This window comes from Bipolaris zeicola, assembly GCF_000523435.1.
Source record: "Bipolaris zeicola 26-R-13 unplaced genomic scaffold scaffold_362, whole genome shotgun sequence".
In the NCBI taxonomy this organism is placed as follows: domain Eukaryota; kingdom Fungi; phylum Ascomycota; class Dothideomycetes; order Pleosporales; family Pleosporaceae; genus Bipolaris; species Bipolaris zeicola.
Genome location: NW_006912411.1, coordinates 1 through 17,547, shown reverse-complemented (window position 1 = coordinate 17,547; position 17,547 = coordinate 1). Strand labels below are relative to the sequence as shown.

General features: G+C 50.6%; 9 protein-coding genes across 9 annotated transcripts; 5 read left to right on the top strand and 4 right to left on the bottom strand.

Moving 5' to 3' along the window:
* Positions 1-858: 858 nt before the first annotated feature.
* Positions 859-1,188, bottom strand: COCCADRAFT_41699 (uncharacterized protein; the record flags this gene model as incomplete). Its single annotated transcript, XM_007719885.1, has 2 exons — positions 859-964; positions 1,037-1,188. 2 exons carry the CDS (start codon positions 1,186-1,188, stop codon positions 859-861), a joined length of 258 nt encoding a protein of 85 aa, XP_007718075.1.
* A 1,628-nt stretch (positions 1,189-2,816) lies between these two features.
* On the top strand, positions 2,817-2,972 carry COCCADRAFT_111213 (uncharacterized protein; the record flags this gene model as incomplete). The annotated part of the gene is made up of 1 exon (XM_007719884.1): positions 2,817-2,972. The coding sequence occupies one exon, from the start codon at positions 2,817-2,819 to the stop codon at positions 2,970-2,972; it is 156 nt and encodes a 51-aa protein (XP_007718074.1).
* A 127-nt stretch (positions 2,973-3,099) lies between these two features.
* On the top strand, positions 3,100-4,476 carry COCCADRAFT_111214 (uncharacterized protein; the record flags this gene model as incomplete). The annotated part of the gene is made up of 4 exons (XM_007719883.1): positions 3,100-3,249; positions 3,312-3,520; positions 3,571-3,917; positions 3,965-4,476. 4 exons carry the CDS (start codon positions 3,100-3,102, stop codon positions 4,474-4,476), a joined length of 1,218 nt encoding a protein of 405 aa, XP_007718073.1.
* A 130-nt stretch (positions 4,477-4,606) lies between these two features.
* Positions 4,607-4,768, top strand: COCCADRAFT_49881 (uncharacterized protein; the record flags this gene model as incomplete). Its single annotated transcript, XM_007719882.1, has 1 exon — positions 4,607-4,768. A coding segment is annotated over one exon (162 nt), but the record flags the coding sequence as incomplete, so codon positions are not given.
* Positions 4,769-6,473: 1,705 nt separating this feature from the next.
* On the bottom strand, positions 6,474-7,581 carry COCCADRAFT_111216 (uncharacterized protein; the record flags this gene model as incomplete). Its single annotated transcript, XM_007719881.1, has 2 exons — positions 6,474-6,655; positions 6,714-7,581. The coding sequence occupies 2 exons, from the start codon at positions 7,579-7,581 to the stop codon at positions 6,474-6,476; spliced, it is 1,050 nt and encodes a 349-aa protein (XP_007718071.1).
* Positions 7,582-8,468: 887 nt separating this feature from the next.
* On the top strand, positions 8,469-14,045 carry COCCADRAFT_41696 (uncharacterized protein; the record flags this gene model as incomplete). The annotated part of the gene is made up of 3 exons (XM_007719880.1): positions 8,469-8,827; positions 8,884-9,767; positions 11,917-14,045. 3 exons carry the CDS (start codon positions 8,469-8,471, stop codon positions 14,043-14,045), a joined length of 3,372 nt encoding a protein of 1,123 aa, XP_007718070.1.
* Positions 14,046-14,681: 636 nt separating this feature from the next.
* Positions 14,682-15,509, top strand: COCCADRAFT_111217 (lytic polysaccharide monooxygenase; the record flags this gene model as incomplete). The annotated part of the gene is made up of 3 exons (XM_007719879.1): positions 14,682-14,804; positions 14,867-15,283; positions 15,348-15,509. 3 exons carry the CDS (start codon positions 14,682-14,684, stop codon positions 15,507-15,509), a joined length of 702 nt encoding a protein of 233 aa, XP_007718069.1.
* Positions 15,510-15,822: 313 nt separating this feature from the next.
* Positions 15,823-16,554, bottom strand: COCCADRAFT_111223 (uncharacterized protein; the record flags this gene model as incomplete). Its single annotated transcript, XM_007719878.1, has 1 exon — positions 15,823-16,554. The coding sequence occupies one exon, from the start codon at positions 16,552-16,554 to the stop codon at positions 15,823-15,825; it is 732 nt and encodes a 243-aa protein (XP_007718068.1).
* A 12-nt stretch (positions 16,555-16,566) lies between these two features.
* COCCADRAFT_60604 (uncharacterized protein) lies at positions 16,567-16,956 on the bottom strand (the record flags this gene model as incomplete). The annotated part of the gene is made up of 1 exon (XM_007719877.1): positions 16,567-16,956. A coding segment is annotated over one exon (390 nt), but the record flags the coding sequence as incomplete, so codon positions are not given.
* Between the last annotated feature and the right edge of the window lie 591 nt (positions 16,957-17,547).

Below are 17,547 nucleotides of genomic sequence, written 5' to 3'. Positions count from 1 at the left end.
ATGCGCGTACATGCGAGAAAGATACTCTAGATACTACTTAACCTCCTATGTTAATATATATTAAGATGGTTACATGGTGGTAGAGCTACACGCTTATAGAGGTGCACAAAGTTAGTGAAGTGACCGACTCGCTTGCCTGACCGACTCGCTTATCCAACACGTTATGTTGAATAAGAAAAGCAAAAAGAAGAATTAATGGCAAAAGAAGAAAAAAAACAGTATGGGTTTTTAATGGTGGAGTGCAACGGATGAATCAAATATCCATTTTCCCCCTTGATTCTTGAACATCGAATCGAACTTCCCATTATACACGCACATAGTCATGCCTCGGAACTGTATTCGAGACGGCCCCACACGGTAAGCCTGATTGTGAGGCAACTGTTGCTTTTTCAACGGCAGAAATGGCTCGCTGACATGGGATGTAGAGAAGGTGTCAGACCAATGTTAGATCAGTTGTATTGAGGATCCGAAACCCTACTGGGCTCTCCATTGCTGTGGGATCTGTCTGCTGATTGCAACCTTGCCACTCGACACTTGAGCAAGCACTCTGCTCAAGCGCGTACTCGGTTTGTCGAGCGCTCTTCGTCCAGGTATACATGGGATGGAATCAAGAACGGCGCATTTTACTGAATTTGCTTGGTTGCTGCTAGTATATCAAGTGCTCAGGTTCCTGACCTTCCCCATCGGCATGCATCACCAGATGCGGTGCAGAAGGTAGAGTAGACATTGGCGGGGTACCACTAACCCCAATTAGTAAGGTATAGTGTTTTTACCCTTATCCATGATATAGGGGACCCTTGATGGTGAGGGTGTTGGTGCGGGAGGGTGCATTTGTTGAGCGTGGTATTGGATATCGCGTCAGCCGATCTCGTACGAAACCTTGATCCTTTGAGGTGCATGTACCTGGGTGCGCCTGTTCGCAGCGTCACCGACGGCAGTGGCTGGGATGCGCAGTGTCCTGCGTCTGAAACGCTGATGTGATGGGAGATGGTTAATATCAAACCGCGTTCAACAGCGGTAGGTACGAAAGTCTGACGATAGGGGCGCGGACACAACCGGCACAGGTATTTTGTATGCAATGTCGTCACCAGCGTGATCGAACAAAGAGGGCCCAGACTTGGCCACTTGTGTGATCTTCGCGCCACGATGCAGCTCCATGCAGGAGGCGCACAAGCACCAGCAAGCCATTGTTGCAGGAACCGTTAGAAGAGCCACTCGACAAGCGGAGAACTTGGCGCAGCCGTTGGCCACGAGGTACTTTTCAACGTGTGTATTCAACTTGGATAAACGTCCGCGGCAGTCCAGCGTGGGGATTTGCCTCCATCATTAGCCTCGGTTGCGAGCCGAGACTAATGGACAAGATTAGTCAGATATTTTCTGGCGGTCGCAATGAAAGAGAAGATCAAAGGCGACCAGAAGGTTGTGAGCAAAGATCAGGAAACGTTCCGCAAAGCGGAAATGGCATGTCTGAAAGACAAAGATCCGCGGGGTGACATGTATCGCGGGTACGTACTTGCGCTCATATGTAGACCGATGGGTGTTAGTCTCCCGGAGCCCCTGTATGCAAGGATAGCATGGTCGACCAGGTGGAATGTCACCATAAACACTCGAGTGTTTGCATCACTCAGCCTATGGCTAAGCGAATAGGTTAATCCTGGGAAGCGCTGTACCGACAAGCTGGTCAACGTGCCACAGGCGAGTTTGGCTCAAAGTCAAATGGTAAGCCATCGGGCAATTATCTGCGGATGGGATTGGGTGCTGACAGAATCTAAGTTTCACACGCGAAGGACGGGGCAGTTCGTGCGGCGGGTCTTGGGCGCGGAAGAGAAGGGTAGCGTTACAAATGGTCCAAATATGGGGATAGTTGCGTGCCAGTGTGGGCAGGGCCAAGACCAAGTGCCGACGGCCGCGGCAACGAGTCGGGGAGTGAATAGTAGCGTGTTCCTACAGCCATTGCTTCTGCAGCGCCACCAGCCATCCATCCGTTGCCAGTCTGTGTGTGGCCTGGATTGATAAGGCACAAAAAACATTCCTCGGCATCGTCCGCAAGGTGGAGGCAGGCAATGCATGTGGGCCGGTAATGCTCCACCAAACCGCCCTCTATGGCTAGTGGCCGCATTCCCGTGGGCTGGACGTGTCGAGCATTGCTGGATCCAGAGAGCCAGCAGTCATGATACCGGTCGGGGCGACGGCGACAGCGGGTAAGGAGGAACTGCACGACTGTGCATCGAGAAAGCAGCTTTGGGATATGGCTCCGGGGGTTGTATGGGTTGGCAGTGGGTTGGGCAAGGTGAATGCCGGTTGGCTGTGGCCAAGACGCGGCAGATACGGGCGATGCAGGCGATGCAGGAGAGGACAGGATTTTCGTGCGCTAGGCCCAAACAAAGTTAGCGTCCACGTGCCCCACATTCCCGCGAAACCTTGTGTGAGCCGCTCTTCGTCCATCCACTGGCCACACAGCCAACGACTACAGACAACAGTGCGAGCGGAGCTGCTGCTCAAGCGTCGCCTTGGACCTCGACAACGACAACAACGGGAGGCGTTGTCTCAGCAATTCGCCGATTGGGTGGACAATGAGCCCACCCACTGACATGCGCCACACACACAGAGCTGGTGAGAATCACAACCATGTCCAGGCCTCCCATCATCTTATTACTACCACTGTAGTGTACTGACTTAGCACCCAGGCACGGTGCGATAGTCCGTCCCCTTTACCAACACAGTATGTCGAATGTAGAGCATTGTCGCTATAGCCTCGTCCCCGTACCTGTCCTGGCACGGCCTGGCACGCATGATTACTCGACATGCGCAAATCAATGGTCACTGTCCTAGCTCCACGGGTAAACACCCAGCTTGGTAATGGCTTCGCCCTGAAACGGACCAGACCCTGGATCCAGTATTGCCAGCCCGCGTGCAGTGACCCACCTCTCTCGTGGCGGCTTGCGTTATGCATTGCTTCCTACGTAGTATAGCTCCACCTCGGCAAAAACAAATCCATCCAAGTACGTTAAAGATGCATATTCCCTCAAGCTCCATGGCCCTCCCGGTTTTGGGGCTCTCTGCTGCCAGAGCATCCGCTGCCTCGAAATCACAATTACCATGGCCGTCCCCAATAGAGGTCCCGAGCTGCTCGCAGTCAACATTGCCTTTGTTACCACGGCCGTCTTGGCCTGCCTGCTGAGGTGCTTTGTCCGCGTCCGAATGGTCAAGGCCTTTGGTCTCGATGACTGGCTCATGGTTGTTGCAACCGTAAGTAACAAACCAGCCGAACGAGTAGATACATCCAATCCTGGTACTCACATGGCACTCAGCTCTTCTTCGTAGCCTATACAACGTCTTCTTGCATAGGCATTAGCCATGGAACAGGCCGCCACCACCACGATCTCCCCATCGAGGGTGTCCAGAATGCAAAACACGCCTGGTACTTCTGTTATCTGTTCTACTCCACCTCCATGATCTGCTCCAAAATGTCCATCGGCTTCCTTTTACTGCGCATCAGCATCCGGAAACTCCACACTTGGTGAGTCGCCACATGAGCCGCCTGGCCGAGCACTCGACTAATCATTTCAGGATCATCTACGCTGCCATGCTCGTCTCGGTTGTTGCCGGAAGTACCTTTTTCTTTGTCTGCCTCTTCCAATGCTACCCCATTTCGTACATGTGGGATCGCACTTCGCAACAAGGAAAGTGCATCGACAATACCGTCATCACTGCCCTCGGCTACGTCTATAGCATCTTCTCCATCATTTCCGACTTTACTTTTGCTATCATCCCTGGATTCCTGGTCTGGCATCTGCAGTTGAAGAGGAGGGCAAAGATTGCACTGATTCCCTTGATCACTATGGGCTGCATCGCAAGCGCTGCCGTCATCGCACGCCTGCCCTTTGTCCACTTCTTCAACTCACCCGACTTCCTTTGTAAGCACCCGATGCATCATGCTGCCATCATGTACTAACCCTTACAGGGTCCACGCTTGACATTGCCATCTGGTCTTCTGTCGAACAAGGTCTCGCCATCACTGCCGGCAGTCTTGCAACACTCCGCCCACTCTTCTTCATTGCCATGTCCAAGCTCGGCCTATCAACCCGCAACCCATCCGCCTATCGCCCTTCAGCCTACGCCATGTCAGCTCCGCTTCCAGCAAACGCCGCCGCCTCTGGTACAACGTCAAAGGCTGATAAGCTCCGACCGGACATGTACAAGCTCTCCGCCACTGTTCAAACCCGCACCTCGGAGGATGGAATTATGCAAACTGGAAGCAAGTCAAAATCGCCCCAGTGGTTCCCAAATGCTCCGCCCAACTCCAAGAAGAGCACTCGTGTTGACAATTCGGATAATGACAGCGAGCAAAGCCTGAGGAACAAGAGCTCACGAAGCAGCACAGAGGACATCTTCTCTAATGGTATCATGGTATCGAAGTCATTCTACATTACGGACGAGGAAAGGGGATCCGTCATATCTGCGCCCTACAGATAGTCCAAGATTCGACGGCACAAGCTACATCGCTCTGGTCGCTTTTGCCATCAAACTTAGCACTCCCTTCCATCACGGTTGCCATCATTTGTCAGGTTTCTTTCGAGTCGGATCCCAACACCGATACCTGACGGCCATTGTACACCCTACCCATCACAGTCATCCAACCGCTACGAAACCGGAAAACGCCTACTGCTGCATTACAGCGTCACTACATCTGTGGAAAATGCGTACCCGTAACGTGGACGAAGGTGTTCGGACTGAAATCATGATGCGGCTGGCAGAATGTACAACCACGACATGATTGCCAGTGAGTTCGACTCGCTAGCTGGTTCATATTGTCATTTGCGCAACGATCGGCAGGTCCGAAAAAAAAGATGGAGAATAAAACGAAGAAGAAGAAACGCTATGCGGGGTGCATTGGGTGCCGAATTTTGTACATTATCATCATCACGATCAACGGTCTTTGCCTCATTCTTCCTACATATACCCACGCGATATACATAATTAGACACCCTAATAATCACAAACTATCCAAAGCAAGCAGACAATCTTGGGGCAGTCCCTTTGCGCGTGACAGGCGTCAAATCTCATGGGGGACGAATTGTATGGTTCGCAATCACCAAGTCTTCGAAATAGATCTAACTTCGAAGGGTCACACTTTGTGCAATGCAACAATCAGCTGAGAGCCAACCGGCAATCTGGGGCCGATCAGTCTAGCTCCGACACGTAGATCTTGCAGACCCGGGGTGTGGAGCGACATTCTTGCGAAAGCCAGTTGCAAGGGTTGCAATGACGTTGATCCTAGTAGGCTTAGTACTGGGAAACTTTGGCAACCAATTCCTCCGCGTCGAGCGTATGCTCGATCACCTTGACACTGTGCATAAACGACAGGTAACTGATTGACCTACGACAGGACAGTAATCAGGTACCTTGATTCACGTTTGGCACAGCACCGCTCCCGAGTTCCCCACACGCATTCCAGATTATCTGCGCACCCAAAGGAGCGGATCCCGGCTACCAATCAGACCGGCGAGCTGACAGGTTCACGATTCAGACGGCTGCCATGAGCATCGACATGGGCACACGGTATCACCAACAAACCTTGTCTTTAGGTCGTATGTTTTGTGTTGGTACTTGGTATATCCCCCCTAGCGGATGATGTTCATTTAGCGTGTAAGTAGAGTCAAGACATGAATGGGCCAGCCGAGTGACTACGTGCTTACTAGCGCAGCCACCCTGGCAGTTTGTGGGCTGAACCTCAACCGGACATGGGCGGAGGAGCACAACGTCGGGTGCTAAACTCCTAGCGGCGACGGCGCGCGCGACATGTCTTCTGGCCCTGCTAGGGGGCAATTCCATATGTTATGATTTATCGCGGCAACTTGCATGCGCTGTCAAAGAGGAACGACGATGAGGGGCTGGTATGATTAAGCGCGTCAAATTCTCGTGTCGCCATTTCCGGAGCTGCTTGGCCGAATAATATAATCCTTTGTCTTGATATGCAGCGGCCCCAGTTCACGGCATCTTTTTGCTTCAATTTACGCAATGTCGAGGTATCATTGACGGACGGCACAGCGTAGATAGTGTTTTGATATTACATATTTTTATTCCAAAATTCGAGGCTCTCGAATCTCGGGTCGGAAAATGTGGATATTTTACCCACCGGGGAGAGATCCGAAGTAGATGTACGAATCACCGGGGAGCATCCTTACATAGTGCTTTGCATGATGCGGGCTAGATAATCTGGGATAGCAGGGCTAGTCCCATGTCGCAGATGACGTCGGTAACGGATATGCTGGGATTATGCTTGTCGAAGTTTACTCGACACAGAATGTGTGCCGAGGTACGAGCACGATTGCAACTTTGTAGATACGCGATGTGGAAATATGAAATGACCATGTTCGAGAACGATGCATTGAGTCAGAGGGGGCAAGCGTCAGCGCTGACATGGTAATTATTGTATTTGAATTATCTCGTAATCAAGCCTAGAGGAAACCTTATGAGCAGCAAGAACAGTCATTGCAGCTCGGGTCGCGAATAGCAGGGGGTACGGCGCATGTCTTTTGGGGACCATAAGGCAATGTTGTCGTTGGGGGAGGACGCGTGTTTAGAGTAGTGACCTTGAGCAAGACGGGAATGGCGGCTCCAGTGCTGAGTCTAAATTCGCGGTGGCCCAGGACTAAGGTATTGTCAGTACGAAAATGTATCATGAATGTTGGTTTGAAGATAGGGCTTACCGCGTAGCAGACTGGAAATGCCGCCCGAATGCGAAGTAATGGAAATATACGTGCTGTCATCGCTGGAAAAGATGTCATCAAGCACGGCTTTGGAGCGTGCGTCCTGGTTCGCTCGGGGCTCAGCGAATAGCTCGGTCCAGTAGGGGTCTTCCTCTGCGAATCCCTTTTCAAACTTGAAAGAAGGGAAGTTTTTGCGGATGGACGACTTGGTACGGCGACGGTCGCAAGTATGCGCACTGATGCCTTCGCGAAGAAACTCCTTGATAACCGGAACGAAAGGCGTCTTTTTGGGCAGCTTGACTCCGTCAAAGGTAAGTTTTGCAGTGTCGAGGCAGCGATACAAAGGGCTGGTATAGAAGGATTCTGGCGGGGAAATCTTCTCGTCCTTGAGCAAGTGCTGCCAAAATGCGTTTACGAGCTTTGCTTGCTGTATGCCGACTTCGGTGAGCTTTGCATCGGCCCATATGACGGTGCTGTTGCCGTCGAGCTCAGACCAGTAGCAGTTCCATGCTGGAGTACCATAGAAGGATTCAGCAGCATTGTGAAAGCCTTCGCCGTGGCGGCCCATGAAGACAAGGCTGTAGCGCTCATTGCGCGCAGACTGCTTGTTCAGGGTAGAGATGTAGTGAGCAAGACGCTGCCATTGGGTCGATTTCTTGCCGTCTGGGCAGGTCGCGTCAGTTGGATAGGTGCGGTTGATGAGGCCGAAGTTGCTGGCGGTGAAGTTGAACGTGGCAGGGTTGGTAGAGTTGTCATCCTGCTGAAAGATGCCAGTAATGACCGTGTAGTCGATGTCCTTGGAGTGGCGGTGGGCATTGACGGCAGAAGCTGCCGCCAAGAGGCCGTACAAGAACGACGAGGCAAGCATTGTCAACGACTTTGAAATTGTGTCCGAGTTGCTGTGAGCTCAAGGCCTGACATTGTGATTGCGAGGCCGTTATTCGACTTTTAAAAGACTGCATGATGTCGGATGCAACGGTGCCGTCTGTACGACGGTGAGGATGGCGAAGAGCCGGGGATGGTCGTAACAGCCAATCAGTGGCCCACGTGAATTCGGCTGCTTAACCTTGTAGAGCCTGTCGGGTCGAGGGAGTTCTTCGACCTTCCTGTTATCGACATGGCGTAGACACGTCGGAGGCAATGGGGCAATGGGGCAATGGGGCAACGGAGCCATGGGACGGAAATCTCGGACACGAAAGAAGCGTCTTCTCTGGAGAGTGTATGATTGGAGGTGAATGCTTTATCAGGGTGTTTGCCGTGTAGCGCAATGCATTCTGGTGCTCCAAAGACCTGGTTCTTGGAGCGATTCAACTTATTTGGGATGATTGAGTGGTCGTTTGGAATTTTAAAAAGATAGAGATGGCCAGAATGGGCATAGGGGGGATGGAGATGGAGGCAAGCGTGCCATGAAGGCTGCTTAAAAGATTGCAGTCCGCCAAGGTGATACGGAGTCTATAAAACATGGCTTGCTAGTACATGAACCCAAAGAACGGGCGCATTGATCAACAAGGTAGACATACAGTGGGCATTCATAAAATAAGTCAAGGTCGTAGAAGTGTATGTACATCGTGTACTGCAGTTCTCAGGCACGTAATCCAGGTCACGTGCCATGTACCTGCCAAGCCATGCGGCTGCCGCTGCCATGCGCTCGACGGCCGCGGCTCCACTAAAAATGTTGAAGCTGTCGCAAAACGGAAATCCACTCGACCCATTGGACCATCTCTCCGTTTATCCGCCTTACACAACATCATAGCCATGTTCGAGAACCTGTGTGCTCTCCCTGTGGAGCACGATATTTTTGTACAGACGGTCCATCCCCAGCAGCCACTCGTAGCAGTCGGCCTGGCCAATGGCGATGTACACACCTACCGCCTCCCTGCCGGCGCAAGCGATGACGACAACGACGACGACAATGACACGACATTAGCATCCGAAAGCGGCTTTGGAACTATCGACCGCATCTGGCGCACAAGGCGACACAAGGGCAGTTGCCGGACCCTCGCATACAGCGTCGACGGTGCGTCGTTGATCTCTGCAGGCACCGACGGCATAGTCAAGGTTGCGGATTCCATGACCGGCCAGGTGACCGCGAAGATCACCATTCCACTGGACCCGTAAGTCGCAGCAAGAGGCGAGAATATGCGGATCATTCATCACTGAGACGGAATAGCTCCAATAGCGGCATCGATGCGCCCACACTGGTCCACGCCCTGTCACCGCAATCCCTCATCCTCACCACCGACTCTGGAGCGCTGCATATATACGATATTAGGAACCTCAAAGGCGGAGAAAAAGTCTCTCTTAAACCAGAGAACACGCACCACCCACACGACGACTACGTCTCCTCGCTCACCCCACTACCACCTACACAAGCGAGTACAAGCGGCTTCAGCAAGCAATGGGTCACGACAGGTGGCAGCACACTGGCCGTCACGGACATCCGTAGGGGGGTCATGGTCCGTAGCGAGGACCAAGAGGAGGAGCTGCTAAGCTCTACCATTGTCACTGGCCTCTCAACAAAGGGCTCCAACGTCGGCGAGAAGGTTGTGGTTGGCGCCAGCAACGGTGTCCTCACCCTTTGGGAACGTGGTGTATGGGATGACCAAGACGATCGCATCATCATCGACCGCTCTAAGGGGGGCGGCGAGAGCCTTGACGCCATTACTGTCGTGCCTGATGGTGTTGGGCCAGGTGGAAAGATTGTCGCCGTCGGTATGGGCAACGGCAACATTCGCTTCGCCAAGATTGGCCCCAATAAGATTGTCGCCGAGCTCAAGCACGACGAGCTATCGCAAGAAAGTGTCATTGGCCTTGATTTCGATGTCACGGGCAGGATGATTAGCAGCGGTGGCAAGACTGTCAAGGTGTGGGGCGAGCAGACGTGGCAGGACGTTGATGAAGACGACGATGGCGAGGAAACCGAAAATGGAAAGCGCCAGCACGATAGCGATGAGAGTGACGACAGCGATGACATGGACGAGAGCAGCGAAGACGAACCCAAGCAAAAGCGAAAGAAGAGAAAGAAGAACAAGGGTCAGCAAGCAAAGGGACACGGCATTCTGCACTTTTCCGGCCTGGACTAAGCCATACACTGCTGTTCTGTCGCCCTCACTTTGTATTAGTCTTCATCTGGGGAATTTCTGGATAACTGAAGTGCATGATTCGAGCAGATTTGCATTATTGTCTAGGCACAGGAGTTACCTCGTCTCTGTACTTATCAATCATTGATCATAATAATGAAACAGAACAGAGTTCAATACAACCACCCAATCCCCCGTTTAACTGTAGTTGTACAGCCCCAGTAGCAGGATGCCAGCAGTAACTTTTCTGTTGATCATAGTAACTACAATCATAGGGCTAGTTGGAGTTGAAAATTTGCGGTTGAACGTGTCACATCGCTGGCCTTGTATTTTTAGGATAGCAACAAGAGTTTCTAAGATGTTGATATCTACTTCTAGCGCTACCATCGACACTACGATTGTGCTTCATTTATCACTTGCAGCATCGTGCTGGACTGGTCATTATATATCGATATTAGTATTACATATCGTGTGAATACGGTGGTCATGTTGACATTCTGGTTTCAAAGACGATATCCATCGCGGTTGTTTGTTAAGAGCGAAATGCAAGTTGCTCCACAACAAGCACCCGGGTCACTCAAATCGCTGTATGCGTTGGGCGGGTTGCAGCAAGTGCTGGTTCCGAACGAGGTTCCACAGCGTCCGGTACAGCAGTCACTGCCCGCTTCTAGTTGTTCATCTAGATTTTGCAACGTGATTGTCCCAGCGTATTTCCACGCAGCCTTGCGAGGCTAAAGATGGCAACCTGACTCGCATCATACCGTGCGTCACACCAAGACCTTGGTTGTTACTGTAATCAGCTTAGCTGTCCTACAAATCTAGATCAAGGCTGCACATCTCTTGCAAAAGGGGATATCTAACTCCTCGTTCGTACTCCTTTGGATAGATGATCTTCGGGGCGGGCGCGAGGCGACGCAGAAATCGTGGACCTGTCGATGCGTGAGCGTGATCACTTGCCCGTCACAAACAGTTATTCACTGCTAACAGTACGCCTCAAATAGCACATCTTACCACATTAGCCTTGTACATGCTCGTATCTGCATTCTTGGAAACTCCTGGGATGGACCAGAATCACCATCCCCGGTGTTCAACTCTTAGTCTTTGTATCCTTTTGTTCTGTCACACTACGTATTGAAGATTTGCTTTATGCTACCAATTGACTAAGAACAGCACCACACGTTAAGAACACTACTGGCTCTGACCCCTTTCTTTGCAACATGCCGCACTTGATCGAGGGCAGCGGCAGCCAGACCGAGTCAGGCTACTTTGTTTGGGATGCTGCCCGCCCCAGACCAAGATCGGTCCCCATGGCGCTAGCACTGGAGGAAATGCGGAGTTTCTTACATTGGTTTTGATCCACCTCTATTGAGGGTCCGAGGAAATCTCCGGTAGCGGGAGTATTGGATCTACTGAAGAAATCAAATGGACTTGAATCTTTTGCATATATTAGTATATGGACCAATGCGATTTGTGTAGGCCTTAAGCGCCACTCCGGAATAGAGCAAGAACTAATCATACTAGCCCAGTAACTGTCCTGCTCTACACTAAATAGCGCATCGCAACCTATACAGACCATACCTCTCCCCACTGCTCTCTGTTGTATTGAGACGCAGAGATTTGAACTCTCTTCCTCCTCCAGATAAAACAAATCCTGTCATGGAAACTGTGGGACCTGACGGATTATTCCTTTGGCAGCATGGAACTGTTACAAAGTCAGACACAGGGAAGTATCCCTAAAGAAGACAAGCCAACCTAGGTTCTGCATACATCATCTGCTTAGACTGATCAGAGATCCCTGAGCCAACATATACCCACGTCCAAAACCCAACTTATTGTCTTGGATGACCAGGAAGAATGCATCTTTAGACATGTCGGTATGTATACATGTTCTCTTCAGTTCTCAGTATCAGCCATTCCATTTCTGGACTAGCTTATGATGTCCGCATGGCTGAAACATGACAACATCCCTCCTTGCACACCTTTTCACGCCACCGATCAAATGGCCAACTTACAGAAATCGTATCAGCATATTGAGCATGCGTCAATGTGTCCATGCGCCACAGACCCGCAAGGTGCGAGGGTACCATAAAAACGCAACCAGCCGGCCTTACTCACTGCCTCAGACGACTGCAACTGCTTCTACTCTGCACTATCCAAGACATCCGTCTTCCAGCCCGCTACTTCTGAAGGACCAAGTGATGCCACTGGTAATCTGGATGAGCTTGCCCTAGATCATATCCGTGATTTTGTCAGTCAAAAGCGCTTGCAGAGAAGTGAAAACGACACTCGATCTCCTTCATCATCGCTTTACCAACCTCTTGCCAATGGTGAGATACGCGTTCTGGAGCTGTCCCCTGGGGAATTTGAAGACCCTCTTCACGGTAAACTGCATACAGTCAACATCGACTTTTCACATCCATCAAGGGTTGAGCATACCGTGTATCCATTTGACAACCCCGCAAACACGAGTAGAAGGACATTCACATATACGAGGCACACTAATCATGCAGTGTCCCTAACTACAGAAAGTCCGGTATGGTATACTGCCCTCAGCTACGTATGGGGAGCGCCAGTATTTGACCAGACGATTTGGTTGGGAGATTTTTCTGTTAAGATCCTGAAGAGCCTGGCTAGTGCTCTGCGCTACTTGCGCTTGAGAGACAAGAGTATATACGTGTGGACAGACCAGATCTGTATAAACCAGCAAGACATAGCAGAGAAAGGACAACAAATTCCACTCATGCGCATGATCTACTCGCATGCAACTAACACGCTTATATGGCTTGGCGACGATGATGGCGAAGACCCCGTCGGCGCCCTCGACTTGCTGGAGACTGTCTACGCTCGATTACAGGGAACAGATGCGCAAGTAACACCAGCAGACTTTGCCAGACTAGACTTTCCTCACGTCTCGGACCAAGTATGGTGGGATATCCGACAACTTCTCCGGAGGCCCTGGTTCAGTAGGTTGTGGACAATACAGGAGGCGGTGCTATCGAGGAATCTGTTTATCAAGTGCGGCCATGCATCAGTCTGCTGGGATGACTTGGCGGCTTGGTGCTATTGCTTGGAAGAGACCGGCATACTCCGCTGGCTCGTTAGCAATGCAGATTTAGACCTTCAACGTCCCCTCCGAGAGAATCCAAAATTCTTGCCGCCGCAGGGAGCCGTGGTTGTGGAGTCCATCCAGGCAGATCGTCTTCAAAGCATGGGGCTCATCCAGAAGGAATATTTGCTGAACATTCTAGTATCAACAAGATATGCTCAGGCAACGGAGCCCAAAGATAAAGTGTACGGTGTCCTTGGAATAGCCGACTCCAACATCGTCCCAGATTATTCTCCCAGTCTCTCTGTCAGAGAAGTCTATCACCAGGCCTGCTTGACGCAGCTACCCCATTTGAAATATGAGCTGCTAAGCTGCGTCGACCATGATCAACCATTGCAACCATCTTGGGTTCCGGACTGGAGTACTCCGCGAGCTACTGAAGCGTTGGGTTACTCGACGAAAGCTTGGGCTCTGTATTGCGCTGGAGGCAGACCCGTAAATGGAAAGGAACCACCCAGAATGGCATTGAGCGAGGACAAGAATGCACTCACGCTAACAGGAAAGGTTTTTGACACAATCATTAGTGCAGGGTGTGTATGCGAGGATCCTGTGCTTGACATCGTCGACCCCAAAGGCCAAAATCGCGATCTGGCGTCATACGTCGAGCTGGCACTCAAATCGAAGCAATGGCACAAGTATCTCATATCCGGGACTTCTGTTTACAAGGCTTTCTTCAACACTCTACTTGCAGGACGGGATGGCTCGGGGGCCTTGGCCCCGACAATCGACCATGAGGAGGCTTTCGGTCTAATACTTGATTCAACGACTGGCCAAACGCCTTCTTTGCCTGGCCAGACCATCAGTACACGCCGGCAGAAGGGCCACTTTACACTCGAGAACCTCAAGACCCGGAAGCCGGCCAGGACTCTAGAAGATTTGCAAACGGCGCTCCGGGCCGCATTGAGCATGCGCCGATTCGCCGTCACCAAGGAAGGTTACTTTACGCTCGTTCCGAGGGGCGCGCAGATCGGCGATGAGATCGCAGTGTTTGATAGAGCTTGCGTGCCATTTGTGCTGAGGCGGAAGAATAACGACTCAGCGCAGGATGATTTTGAACTCCTGGGCGAAGCGTACGTTCACGGTGTCATGGAGGGAGAAATCATGAATGTGGATGACGTAAAACTCGAAGATATTACGCTTGTTTGAGGGCGCGGCGGATAGTCGATCAGCCGAAGCATCTACGATTTCCTTCTGAAACATGGTTCCCACGTGATCGTGTGTGCGAAGACTACCATGTATCGTGTCCTGGCATTTTACATGTTGCGGCATATAGTGCGTACTAGCTAAGTCGGTCACAAGCTACACCCCTCATATAAACCGGCATTTATACCCAATAATCTTGGCACAACGTCGTCTCGCAATCTACTTCCAACAATGCGATTGGCTCAAACCAGGGTCGCGTAAACCTCCGATGAACCCTCGGCATGTCTTATATATTGCTTAATTTATACTACTGCCACTACACGTTGTCGGCGGCACGCGTTCCGAATGTAAAATGGGGGAAGCCGCCACGCTAGGATCTTGAGGGGGGAGGCGAGCAGGTAGCCCAGCAATCGGTTGGTGGACATAGTAAAACGCTCCACTTGTTTAGATTCTAACTCGCGGGCTGAATGCTAGTATTACGTTGTTCGATGTTTAGTGGTGTTGTAAACCTCGGATCCCGGGCCAGAAGTCTGGGTAAGTAGGCTGGAAGAACATGTTTAAAAAGCGCCCAAGTCCTCATCAAGTTGACATTCGGCACCCATTTACTATTCGAAAAAGACACCAGCGCAAAACATCAATATGAGACTCTCAACACCTCTCGTCCTCGCTGCGGTAGCCTCCTCAACCACCGCCCACACTATCTTCCTTAGCCTCAACGGGGGTGCCGTTGGCGACGGAGTTCGCGTCCCCACATACGATGGCGTACGTCTCACTACACACCCGACTGTCCACCATCTTCCTTCTCTAACCTTGAAAACACACAGCCCGTAAGCGACGTAACCTCGAACTCAATAGTTTGCAACGGACCCCCTAACGATGTCCCTGCCAAAACCAACACCGTCATCACCGTCCAAGCTGGCTCCAAAGCCACCCTGACATGGCGACACACACTCACCTCTGGGCCCAACGATGTCATCGACGCCTCACACAAGGGACCCGTCATGGCTTATATGAAGAAAGTCAGTGATGCAAAGACCGACTCTGGCATCGGCGGAGGCTGGTTCAAGATTGCACAGGATGCTTTCGACGGCTCAAAATGGGGTGTTGATCGCCTCATTGCTAACCAGGGCAACCAAACCATCACTATTCCAGCTTGCATTGCACCAGGCCAGTACTTGCTCCGCGGTGAGCTTATTGCGCTTCACTCTGCCAGCCAGCTCATGGGAGCCCAGTTCTACATGGTGAGCTCCTAGTCCCTTTCTTTGGTTCTTTTCATCGAGTATCTTACTGATGCGACGGATGTAGGAATGCGCACAAATCAATGTTATTGGTGGCTCTGCTAGCAAAACTCCTTCGACTGTTTCGTTTCCTGGAGCGTACAAGCAGAATGATGCGGGTATCGTGTACAACTTGTACACTGGCTCAAAGACTTATACCTCGCCTGGACCGGACGTTTTCACTTGTTAGATATGTGAATGCGTGATCTACGTTCACTGTATATAGTTCTCATGATAGATTTATGGCATTGTAGAGTTTTACAGAATCAACACTCGTGTTTGGAGCAGTTGTGCAACGATGACAGTTGCTTTATAGCGTTCTTCACATGTACGTGAATTTGCAGGAGTTCTTTTTTTCTCTTAGTCTTGATAAAACTCATGCGTCTCACTTGTATGGTAGCCCAACCCTCTAGGCGTCGATCGTTTGATTTTCAGCTTGCTATGTCTTGTAGTTTATACTATTTTCCATGAGATATATGCTATGGCAATGCGACCAAAACCAATTAATTGAGCACCCTGTCCTTTATCCATGTTTCCAATTCTTCCCTATACAGTGAATCTGCATAGTCTAGCGGTGTATACCCTTGATTGTCTCGAGCGCTGACATCAGCACCGCCCTGGATCAATGCTCCGATGGTTTTTGTATGATCACGTATCATCAAGCTCTGGCTGCGCGCAAGGACAGCAAAATGCAATGATGTCTTGCCCGATATGTTCCTCGCTTCCAGATTGGCTCCGTTTTCGATTAAGGGCTGCACTATCTCGGGGTAGTTCCCTTTCGCTCCTATATGCAGAGCTGTTGAACCTTCATGATTCTTTTCGTTGATATCTACTCCTAAGGATATCAACAGCCTGAAGATCCCTATGCCATTTTCTGGAGCGATTCTCCAAGCGAGTTGATGCAAGAGCGTTCCCCGGGCATTGTTTTTCGCTTGGAAGTCCAGTCCCTTATGCAGAAAAAGTCGAACCATTGCTTCACTTCCTGAATCAACCGCCGCATGGAGCAATGTACCGCCACTATCATCCTTGACCCACATATTAGCTCCCATCTCGATAAGCAACCGTACGTTTTTGAAGAGACCGCTTTGGCAGGAAACATATAACGGAGTCCTCCCACTATAGTCCCTTGCCTCAAGATCCGCTCCTCTATCCAAAAGTAATTTGATTATTCGCTCGCCATGTGTTTCTGGAACTAGGTGCAACGGGGCGATCTTGTTACATAGATCATCGGACATGGCATTCGAATTTGCGTTTAACTCGAGTAGGAGCTGCACAGACGCCGACTCTCCATTCAATACTGCATGATGCAGTGCTGCAATACCGTCCAAATCAAATTTGTTAATGTCTGGCCCCCTCTCCAGAAGCATATTCAACATTCTTTTGTTACCCCAACGAGCTGCTTGGTAGAAGGGATTCGGGCGAAACTGGTGTATTGTGAAACTTGCATCTTGATCAAGAAGTTGCTGTGCCACTACTTCATCTTCGTTTTCGAATGATCGCTGCAAAGGCGTGAAACCAAGGTCATCCTCTACATCAACATCGACTCCATGTACAAGTAGGAGCTGCACTACCTCCTTGCTACCTCCTCGGACAGCCCAATGCAAAGGCGTCATTTCTCGTTCATCCCTCTGATCGAGAAAATATGGTGATTTGAGTTCTGGATTATTTTGGAATATCGCTTCTACCCAGGACGGTACTCCGATAAAGTTTACAATATGTAGCAAAGGAGGTGTATGAGTCCACTGAATCGGCTGCGTTAAAAGATATGATTCCCACCACTTGGCACGTAGTGTGGAATCGGGCTGGAAAAAATCGTCCAAGTCGCTGAATAGCTTGTTTTCAACGTCAGGACAGTGTTGGATATGCTTTTCCCAATGAGAAGTCGCATATTCAAGGAGTGATAAATCCTCTGATTCACGTAGGCACAACTCCCACATTGTAATGCGATGATCAGCATTTTGCGCAATAATGTCGAAACATATGCGGGCGATCATACGATGTGTTTCTTTCTGTCGAACCCGAAAAAACTCCAAAATGTCGTTACTATCTGTATCACAGCGCAATAGATAGTCCCTTGCTGCTCCTCCACACAGAAATCCCTACATACAACAAAGGGCAAGCTATCATTGGCAGCCCCCACTGGATTTCTAGAAGCTGGAGAAGCAAACCAACAGGCACGATCGTTATTGCTTTTAAAACCGAAGAAGAAGCAAAGAAAATCGGCAATA